The following is an 11,290-nucleotide window of genomic DNA, read 5'->3' on the forward strand; positions in this document are numbered from 1 at the left end:
GGAAACGTAACCAGCCTTGGCTGTATAGAGCTGCCTATACTGCAGTTCAGACAATTCTGTTACAACACACTGACTCAGTGATCTGTCCGTTGCTGTAGCCACAGTGGTGGTAGCAATGAGCAGCATTGTCAGTCCTCCCCTGTCTTGTCCTACTACACTTGTTAAGAGCCCAGATGTTGGGTCCCTTATAAGGAGGCTAGGCTTGATTTAAGAGGGAAGGAGGGAAACTAGGCAGAATTGTAGTCTATGGGAATATATTCCCATATGTTTATCTGTTCTGATTTTGTTTCTACAGGTCTTTACCAAAGCATGAGCGACTGGTAGATCTCCATGGGTCTGTGATAGATTACAGCTATGGGGGAGGTTCCAGCATTGCTGTCCTACTGATAATGGAGCGGTTGCACAGAGATCTCTATACAGGACTAAGGGTGAGAAGGAAAAATGGCTGGAAGCACCAGTTGAATTCATAAACTGGTCTAGAAGAAAGCTATTGGTCTGTTTACCACTTTCTGGTGTCATTTCCCTCAATATATTTGTAACTGACTTTAGTCAGAGCAAGTATTTGTTTAGCAATACATGGAAGGCATGTCATGCATCCATGTACAATCTCAGCAGCACTCAAAGTGATGAGAATGGCAGATTACTTAACTGTGACTGTTGCAAATTTTGTGTTTGCATGTAAAATTTAGCTTTAGCCAGTTCTGGTCTGTGATTCAAACGGCCAGGAAGCTAAATGTGCAAGTGGACCATATCCTTGATTTGCTAAATTTGGGCTACAGAGCAACCATAAAAATACATCTGAGCACATCTTTGGAGAACTTTTGACATACCTAGGCCGAGTTTTAATTATGGATCTATAATGTTTTAGGAGCTTCCAATTCTCCTTTACATGAAGGCCCTCTTATACTGCTGGAGTGGTGTAAAGCGACATTAGTGTAGCTGAGAATTCAGGCCTGCAAATGGCCATTTTAAGTAGGAAAAGCTGAATTGGCCTATTTTAAACAGGCTACCATACTGCCAGTGTATCTGACAGTGAAAGTCCCCTAAAAGGGAAGTCACTAGCTGAAAGCTGAAATGCTAGATGGAATTGGTACTTGAATTTCCCAGGGTATAACTCTCAGCTTCTATGTGAGAGGTCCAATTCAGGTGCCTTTTCAGATTGCGGTTTGCAGCTATTTTCTGCAGCACCTTACACTTCAAAAATCCCTCTCAGCCCAGGGAACTTTTGGGGAATCACTTCACCCATACTGCCAACCTGAAGCACATCCACCTGTGGGGTGGAACACAGCAGCTGTCTAGCAGAACAGTGATACTAGACTGTCTAGACCAGAAAGTGAAGAAAACTCTTTTGCTTGACAAACCCAATTGAACAGTTGGTGCTTCAAACTGTTGTAAACAGCACGAAGCGGGGACGCTGTGCCCTGTGTCAGTATAGCAGTAGAACGGACAACACTTAGTTTGATTTAAACACATGAAGGCATAAAATATAAGAATAATTAAAAAAAACCTATATTATGTACTGTAGAAGTGAAAGGAAACATGACTTCTTGGGGTAGTGGTCTATAACCAAGATCGTCCTGAAGGGGAAGTCTTCAGGATGGAGTACAGTTGCATTACTGTAATAATTACATAATGCTTTAATCTGGCTGAGACTGCTGTACTGTGTTTGATCTGACCTGTATTGGTGAAGGTGGCATAAGAGATGTTGCATTGCTTGATCTTTAGCAGCTGACAACTTGGAATGTTTCGGATACCTTACTTTCAGAAGTCATGTGGCCTTTTTGCTGTTGGCACATCCATCCCTTTCATCTTGCTGCCTGCAGTCCTGGCTGACTCCATCAAGCTGTCTGTGCCAGTTTAGCAGCCACTTCAGGAGTAAATAGTGGGATCATGACGGCATGTTTCGTTACTGATCAAAAGAACTAAACAGACTAGGATAAGCAGATACCATGTTCAGAACCTTGTTAAACTAATGTACCAGGATGTTGGCAACAAAAGCAGCTCATGCCAAGTCCATTCCATTGCTTGGCATTCACCCATGGCTCTGGCAGGAGCTCCTTGCATGTGTTAAAGGGTCACTTAGTAGCTAGATATTATTTACTGGAAAGGACCAGGAAATCCCACAAATACAAAGTAATTTACATTTGTGGGATTAGTAAATCCTCCTGTGTGCGCCTCTTCCTCAGGCTGGGCTGATACTGGAGACACGATTGCAGATTGCCCTGGATGTAGTTGAAGGGATCCGGTTTCTGCACAGTCAGGGGCTTGTTCATCGGGACATCAAACTTAAAAATGTGTTGGTAAGGGTGATCTTTCTATACTTCACTTTCTCTTGGTTAGTCCCTAAAAGCCTTTTTATCTCCACTGCCAAAGGGGAACTAATAAATTGTTTGTAACATTGACAGTAAATGAAATAGTGGCCTTATTCACGTAAATGTTTCCGTAAGAAGACTTGTGAACAAATGCTTTTCACTTTGATGGCACTCTTCATGAACTCCTCAAAACACTTACTACAAATATTAGTATTACAAAATGTCCCTGTCAGCTGTAGAAGCATTATTATTATTTTGCAAGTGGGTTAGAGGTGAAATGACTTGAGAGGATAGTTTGTTACAGATGGGATTAGATTTAGGACTTTCTGGTTCCTGGTCCTGTTCTCACACTGCTAGACCATACCTCCTGGTTAATAAACATGTAAAAACTTGTCCTGTTACTTACTCTTTTCTTACAGTCCTATAGCAGTCAGTAATTAGAGCAAACTCCCAACAATTCAAACACGAATACGTTTTGTAAAGTTGCTTTTAATATTAAAAAGCCAATAATAGGGTTGAAAGCATGATTAACCATCACCTGATGTATGGATGGCTCTACAGCTTGACAAAAAGAATCGAGCCAAAATCACAGACCTGGGATTCTGCAAGCCTGAGGCCATGATGTCTGGCAGTATTGTTGGGACACCCATCCATATGGCTCCTGAGCTCTTTACAGGTAAGGTGGTGAATGGAATCTTCTATTGACTGTCTGCAGCTCCAGTCCTGAAGGCCCCAAACTCTGTACTATGCCTTTTAACTCTGGAGGGAGAAAACATAGTCAAAACTGTGGTAGACTTCAGTTGCATGTGGTGTGCATTTAACTTCACCTTCCTGTATTTTCAGTCTAAGTGATGATCATCTCCATTCTTTTTTCCTTTGAGAAGAGAGGTTACTATGGGATTCATATGGCCTACAGAAGTCAATAACAAATTAATACACTGGAAGGGCTATTGGAGGTATTTAGTCTCTCTGGTACAAACCATTTTAAAAAAAATGGTCAGCTGTGTTTTAGGGTCTGATAAACGGTTTCATACAAATCATAGAGTAAGTTGGGGAAATTCAGAGTTGAGGATGGGAAATGAACCTAGATATCCTCCCCAAGATGAAATAAATCTTGACTCAAAATTTGACTCGCAGCATTATGGTTCTGACACCAACTATTTTTTTCCTTTTTAAATTCTCCCCCCCCCCCCATTTTGGGGGGGGGGGTCTATTTCATTTTTTACAGTAGTTTCTAAAGGGCTCCATCAGGATCAGAACCCTATCCTGTTAAGTGCAGCACAAAAATGTCACCAGGAACAGCATCTTTTTTAAGATTAGAGTGATCATAGCAAACCTGTTTGTGTATCCTTCAAAGGGTAACATGCAGATGCTCCTGATTTAATAAAGTGTTCATAGTTAACATGCTAGGTTCTGATCCTGAAAAGACTTAAGCATCTGCTTACCGTCTATACATTGTAAGTAGTCCCCTGGGCTTTAATAGGACTGCTTTGAAGGATTGGAGGCCTTAGGTTGTTTCCATGCTGTACAATAACACACACCAGGCTGTGATGCAAATACTCAAATTAGTTTTGTACCTTTTATTTTATATTGGTGGCAAACTCTGGAGACGTTCATTTGTCCTGTTGCTCAAACCTGTTTGTTGCTCATTTGCCACAGGGAAATATGATAACTCAGTGGATGTTTATGCATTTGGTATCCTGTTTTGGTACATCTGTTCAGGACACGTGAAGTTACCAGAGGCCTTTGAGAGGTGTGCAAGCAAAGACCACCTTTGGAACAATGTTAGAAGAGGTATGTCTGATTTTATGCTGCACTGCTGTTAGGTGATCTACTACTGTGTGAAACCTCTTGGAAAACTAAATCTTTTTTACCCCCTTCTAGTTTTTCTTAACTAGGAACTGTATTTCCAGTCCCAGCCTCTCTGTGGATTTAGTGGCCTTTGAGTAAAAAGTGCACTGCAGACTGTCACCCTCCAAGAGTATAGATGGGTAAATGACACTGGACACTTTTTTTCCTCTCTAAAGATTAGCTGGAATCTGGGCAGACTTCAGTGGGATATGCTGAAGGCCTGTCACTTAAGGTTTAACTGAAATCTCTCTAGTTACTGGCACGGTTCTAAAATCGTTTCCGATAAAACACAACCTGTCCCTGCTGATTATTGTAACGGTGCTAGCACAACGTTTTAAATGCTGTTCTTGCCTCAAAAGGACGATGTATTAAGGTTAGAAGGTAGAGTAAACCACATCCCAGAAACAGCCAGATATGTCATCATCCTTTAAGGAATGCTTAATTCCTTGCTATTTCCAGGCGCCATCCGAATCCTTCACCCTCAAGTGTTTTGACTAGGTGCTAAAATTGTAAAATGCTGGGGATGATTGGTGAGTAGAAGGTTGAAAATCTTTTACCATGGAAGACTGTCTATTATCGTTTCCCATTCTGAGCAATGAACTTCTGCTTCCCAAGTTAGAAAATAGTTTAACAGTGCAGTTGCTATCCTGTGGTAGCACATACTTTACGTGTGTAAGTGCCTTATTCTTTTTAATGCCTGTCTACAACTTTTCCATGTACGAGAGACACTAAATCAAATGGATGAGCCATGAATTTGTTCAGAAGGAAGCAAGATGTGCATTCATTCTCGTGTTCCAGGTCTGAGTTCTGCAATTGTGGGCTAGCTACTGAAAAAGATCTTTCCCCTGTGCTATTAAGCCTTTTCCTGTGGCCAGCTGCTCCAGTGGATCTGAATCATGCACATTCATACTTAGCTTGGTGCCTCCTGCCATTACCAGCTGTGAGATTTAACAGTACGCATTTCTACAGCTCCTAAAACCCCATCTGAAGTGGCTGGGGAAACTGCTGGGCACTGTTCTATTAATATAGATGGACTAAATGGGCCAAAAGTATTAATGTAACTCAGTCACTGTCCAACATTAAACCGTGTTAAACAAGGTCTGGGGTTTGGTATACAGGGACGCCAGGTCACTTAGTGATATGGTGCAAACACCATTAAAAATCCTTTTAACCTTTAATAAAGGATGCAGAAAAGGAGGACAAACCGTTAAAGCATTTGAAATATAAAGTATTAAATAGGGCTTTCAATTAATATCCCTTATTCCCTTTCACTGAAGAGAGTTTTAGGACTGTCCCTCTGTTCGACAGTTTTAGATGGTAAATAACTGTCCTTTGGAAGAAAGGAGAAGTTAGTTGAGATGGGCTGGTGGTGGTTGTTAAAGTTCGATCCTGTTTCATCCCAAGTGGTATTTGGGATTTAGCAGGAGCCGGTAGAGTTGGTGAATTCATCTGGGTCCCTCTCTCTGGCCTGGTCTGGTCCAGGCATCTCTCAGGATCAGGTTGATGAAGGACAGGGACCCAAGAGATCAAGGTGGGTGGCAGCCATGATGGTGAAGCTTGTTCCCATAGCCAGATTTTTTTCTCACCAAAGTCTCTTCATTATGGACCCCAAAAGGGAGGGATGTGTGTAATAGCTCATCCCCCTCATGATTTGGTCCACCAATTAGACCTAGTTTCGGACACACCAGTTTTGATTTACCAATTTTTGGTTCTACACTTTTCTTGTTTACCAGGCACAATCTTAACACAGTCCTGGGGTTATAGCAATAGGGCTTTTTGTTCGGACTAATTCAGTCTGCTGACCTCCCTTTCTTATGTTTTTCCCATCATTTGTTGTGATAGGTTATTGTTCTTAAGAGCTTCCCTGGGAAAAATGAGCCTAATTAGGATACATTTCTAGACCCAATTATCACAACAGCACCTTCTTTACTAGGAGTGTCTTGAGAACTGCTAACATTTACTCTTCCCTAGCCACTATAATCTGAGCCAAAGTGACTAACATCAAAGGATCTCCTATGCCTATTTAGTCAAGATTTTATAGCAGTTACCAGCCCCTGTTCTTCCTTCTTCCAGGAGTACGCCCAGAGCGCCTCCCTGCATTTGATGAGGAATGCTGGCAGCTGATGGAAGCTTGCTGGGATGGAGACCCTTCCCAGCGTCCCCTCCTGGGCATTGTCCAGCCCATGCTGCAGCGGATCATGGACAGACTCTGCAAGTCAAGCTCTGAACAGTCAAACAAAGGGCTAGATGATTCTACTTGAAGGAAACATGAAAGAACTGTTTTATTATGGGAGCACTCTGACCCCCTACTTGCAGTTGTCTTTTTGGAAGAAGTAGCTCTTTCTCGGTAACAGGAATTGCACTGGAGCAAACAAAAGATGTCTCGCCTCTGAGAGCATTATGGACATTCCGACTTGGGTAGCAGCCAGAAAAATTCCTCTCCAGTGCACAAGTTACCCCAGCCCCCATTTTTATTACAAAGATGAGTGAATAAATAAAAGATGGAGAATCCAGGCCATTTGGACCGCAAGGGATCTCTGCTAATCCCCTCCGGACTGACCAAAGGAAAAGCATCTAATGCTTTAGGTAGCAACTGAGTCGCTAGGGCTTTATTACTGCAGTTCTCACTCCGTGGTAACAGTTGAACCAAAGTATCTTCCATCTGCTGCTATCTGTGGTTGATCTTTAGTATATCCACCAGCTTTCCTTATCCTCAAAATGGAGCTTGGATGGTTTGGGGGACAAATGACGGTAACTACTTGGGGTGGAACCCTTAGGCTACAAGGGGTGGGGGGATATGAGTGTCGTTGTGCATTAGCTTCTTACAACACTCAGTATGTTTACATTGACAGGATCAGAGCATCCACACTTTACCTAAGGGGGAATTTCCGCATTCCACTGCAGCAGAAATACCCCAAAATCATAAGCTATCTGACTTTCTTTTCTTCTGACTTACTCTTAACCTGAAAGACCACTTTTTGTAAACAAGTTATTGCTTCAGATAACTCTGCTTAATAGTGGTTGTTGGGGTGTCTAACCTGGCCTTTCTTTCCCAGGCTTTTGGGAAGATGGGGACTTCAAACAAATGGTTCTGAGAAACTGCACATAGCGTTATAGAAACACAAGACGTCATTAGGAACTATTGACTGGTGTCCAAACCCACTGGAAAATTACCAGTTTGTGTTTTTAATTAAAATGCTTTCCTCATTTTGAACTAAGTGTAAAGGCAGTGACTGTTTTAAATTCTGGTAGACACATTTTAAATAAGATTTCTTCAACTTTTTAAAGTCATTTGCTGGGTGAAAAAGTACCCAAGGGAAAACAGGTCTGCCATTCTTGAGCAGGGGGGGAGCGGGGGTGCAGCGGTTGCTGTGTCCACATCTGATCTCTTCACTTCCTTGGGCTTTGCAGTTTGGTTGTATTAAAAATTAGAGGTCAATTGCAGGGGGTGTGTGGGGCAGGACAGTCCTGATACCCCTTACATGAAGGGCTCCTTCTGAAAATACACCCTTGCCACAGTGATTCCTCTGCATTTGGTTGGGCAAGGTTGATACTTAGTAGTGCTTGCGGGAAGGTGGGGGTAGAAGAATGGAATTTGAATGGAGGACACCTTTTGTATGTGTGAGGAAACTGATTACTTGGCAGTTTGTCCCCAGGTATAACAGCACCCCCACCCCCACCACCCCCGGCTTCAGGAGATGGGGGCAGGCAGAGGCTTCATTTTAACAGGAAATCTAGTGTGCCGTGTGCAAAACCATGCAGGCATGTAAAATTATTACCCCTTGCTGCTGGAATTGACTGGGTGGTACAAAGCAAAATTACAGCCAGTTGCCTTTTGCCTGTTAACAGTTTGAACAAAGGAGAGGGATAAATAACCCTGCAGTGTTACTCACTCAACAGTCTAGTTTAACCCATCTTCTGTGTGCAATAAAACTGAAATAATGCTTTTTAAAAAAGATTGCTTTTTACTTAACTACAGACGATGGCATAAAAACTGTAGTCATAGTTCCACAGACAGCTTGCAACCTCTCCAGTAACTTGAATAGAAATGGGCAGCAGCTATAAATCACATGCCCAGAAAAACCAATCTTTTCAAAGCAGGACTATTACTAGGAACGTCACTGCCTTGGTGTAGATCTATGCCACCAATGACTTTAACAGTATTAATCAGTTTTATATCCGTTTACTTTGTTCTGTGGTGGCTAGTAACTACGTTGAGAATTAGAAGAGTATAGGTCAGTATTTTTGCAGCGATAGACATAGTTTGTGTAACAAAACAAAAAAATAAATGAATAAAATTTAAATCTATATATGCAATTCCAGAAATGTCTTGTATAGCTTTCTCCTTTGTGGCACCTTCCTGACTTTTATCCTGTGCCTTTTTAATGCTGATTGTAAGTACCTTGAAGTCTTTGGGTTTTTTTTTTTTGTTTTTTGTTTTAAATTCCCCTGGGATTGTTTTATGTATCCACAACAGAGGCCTGCACAAGTTTTCCCACACTTAATACACAGCCACTTACCTATTCTCTCTCCCCCCCCTCCCCTCCCCCGTTTGGCACTTGACCTCTTGCATAACAGATTTCACATCACCTCTTTTTTTGCTTCAGAAGTAAGAAGTCTTCATTAAAGCAAAGGGAAAACAAGATGCATAAATGATTATCCTGTTAAAAGTCTCTACTAGCTAATGATGTAACCAAAGGCAGTTATGTGAGTCTAATTCTAGCAGACCGAAAGGCAGTAACAAACTTGGATATTCGTTAATGTGTAATTGACATCTTGTATAGGCTCTGTATTTCTCTCTCATGAAGCAGCCTTCATGGCCTGCAGATGAATAGATAGATGTACTATAAAATGTACCCTCGCTGTTAAGCATATAGAAAGAGCTCCATGTTATTTAACAAGAATTCTGGTGGCTTCTGTTTGTATGTGGACCCAAATCAGTGGTGAGTGCCAGTAAAATAGTATCATCATTTGCTTATTTTAAACAAGACTCTCTGCATAGGACAGAAATCCTTCAAAAGGCTCAGGCTGCCTTAATGTGTGTTGCAAAAATATACAAACCAATGGCACACTCTGCCCCCAAAATCCACTAGATCTATCCAGCTTTCATTTCCAGCATCTCTAAAGATGCAGAGGTGGGGTTTAGACCTAAAAGGATTTGAATGGAAGCTTTGTTTACTAAGCTGCATTCTGAGGTTTACGAACTGCCACTAATTTGCTGGCTGTTCCAGGTGCTCCAGCATAAAGCTTATTCCTCAGTCAGTGAGTTGGAAGCATGTAATAATAGGATAAATCTAATTTACCGAGCAAACATAGTTGCAAGGTTTAGACTTAAACTTGAAAGCTGCTAGTAGCTTACTGTGCAAAGATAAGAGCCACTCATCCCTGATTGATTTACCAAGGTAGCAACTTTTCAGCTATTGCTCTGTCCAGGACAGAAATGACTTGATTGTTTCATATACTACATATTGTGGAATGAGATGGAAGAAAATGCTTCCTAAATGCAGTGGAAGACTGGATCGTTGTGAGGCTGGACGACTCCAGCCTCAATGTTCTGATGCTTTGCCACTGCTGTTACTCACTGTATAGCTGTTAAATGTACTGTATATCTGGATGTGTAGGACTTTCTTTGGCTGGGCAACTGCTGGTCGGTGGGTGGGGGAACCCAAACATGTATCTAAACCTACTTGAGAGGGTTGCTAACTACATTAAACAAACTCTACAGCTTGCTCGTTCCTTTTTAAACTAAAAAGCAAGCTGCTCCAGTTTACGGGCTTTGCACATTTTTTTTGAATGGTGTTGCTAGCCTCTTTTTCCTCCTCAGTTTCTCTTTGGAGGGTTAGAGGATATTTACATTTATATTGGTTTACACATGGTGACAAGTTCTGTAGAATTTCAGAATGGGATTGAGTAATCCCTTTGCATCCCTTGGTGAAAGAATAGCTGTTCTTTCCTTTGTGTTTATATTGCATTCTCTGGACCTGCTGGTCCTACTTGAAGATCTAAAAGTGATGTGACTTTTTTTTTTAAAGACTTTAATATTACAAGGGTTTCCTCTCCAGGAGAAAACAGGAGCACATCTGCATTTAAAAACTCCCTCAGGGGCTTAAGTAGCACTAATGTTAAAGGTTTTTATTTTTACTTTATGCCCTTTATTTTGGGAGCCTGTTGAACCTTGGCTGACTGAAGTTCAGTGGTGAAAACTGTTACATTTTCGGGGTTGGGGGAGAAATTAAGAACTGTACAGCCCCATTGTAATGCCTTTAGATTTTTGTATTGCTTTTTTTATTTTAAACTTTAAAGGACTGATGTATATTACATTGTTAAAGGAAAAGGTAACAAACTTACCAAGTGTGTAGGAAAAAGTGCAATAACCAGGAAATTGACATCCAGAACAAACTAAAATTTTCCCCTTGTATTATAACTTTCTGCAATACTAATTTCCTTTCTGTACCAGGTCCATAAGGGTATTTTTAAGAGATGTGACTGTGGGTTAAGAAGGCTTCATTTAGTGCCATTCTCAACTGTCTGTTTTATAGATATTATATATAATTGTTAGAATGCACAGAACACTGTGCTGTATAATAAAGGTCACATAAACATTTTAAGTTTTTGCATTATGTCTGGCTTGTTTTCCCCCTTGACTATACCGTCCCACCCTATGTGTCTTCAGATAAAGTCCATAACCCATAAGTGCCTAGGAGCATTTGCTGAACTCCAGTGAAATGTTGCAAAGCTAAACCTAGCCCTTGGGATTGACACTGGTTTGCCTCTTATACTAGTGTAAATGAATAACTACAGTAATGTCAGTGGAATTGGACCTGCATAAACCTGGTATGAAATGACTTCCCTCTTGTTCTCTGCTATGGAGGATACTTTGGAATGGATAGGTAGTGCTCTGAGCTGATGCTTTCTGCACAATCCCCTTACTTTGGTCATACTCCCTTTCAGTTCACTCTCAGTAAGCTTTCCAAATTAATTATTGCTATTATGGCTGTAGCTTTTACTGAGCAGAGTAAACAGAATTTTGTTCCCAGCCGGTAGCTATGAAGGTTGAACTGTCATCTAGCTAAAACTCCTGTAGTAACCCTATAGTGCTTCTCTGCAACTCAACCTTATAAGCTCTC

General features: G+C 41.3%; 1 protein-coding gene across 2 annotated transcripts in view; it reads left to right on the forward strand.

The window, feature by feature from the left end:
• DSTYK (dual serine/threonine and tyrosine protein kinase) overlaps window positions 1-9,489 on the forward strand; it is a 59,609-nt gene extending 50,120 nt beyond the window's left edge. For both annotated transcript variants that reach the window (XM_074936007.1, XM_074936008.1), the window contains 5 exons: window positions 296-428; window positions 2,187-2,300; window positions 2,874-2,988; window positions 3,972-4,106; window positions 6,237-9,489. In XM_074936007.1, the coding sequence (XP_074792108.1) occupies window positions 296-428; window positions 2,187-2,300; window positions 2,874-2,988; window positions 3,972-4,106; window positions 6,237-6,424 (685 nt within the window). In that variant the 3' untranslated portion in view covers window positions 6,425-9,489. The remainder of the gene's footprint in view (window positions 1-295; window positions 429-2,186; window positions 2,301-2,873; window positions 2,989-3,971; window positions 4,107-6,236) is intronic.
• Window positions 9,490-11,290: the final 1,801 nt, after the last annotated feature.

Source organism: Natator depressus, chromosome 21 (genome assembly GCF_965152275.1).
Source record: "Natator depressus isolate rNatDep1 chromosome 21, rNatDep2.hap1, whole genome shotgun sequence".
Taxonomy (NCBI): Eukaryota; Metazoa; Chordata; order Testudines; family Cheloniidae; genus Natator; species Natator depressus.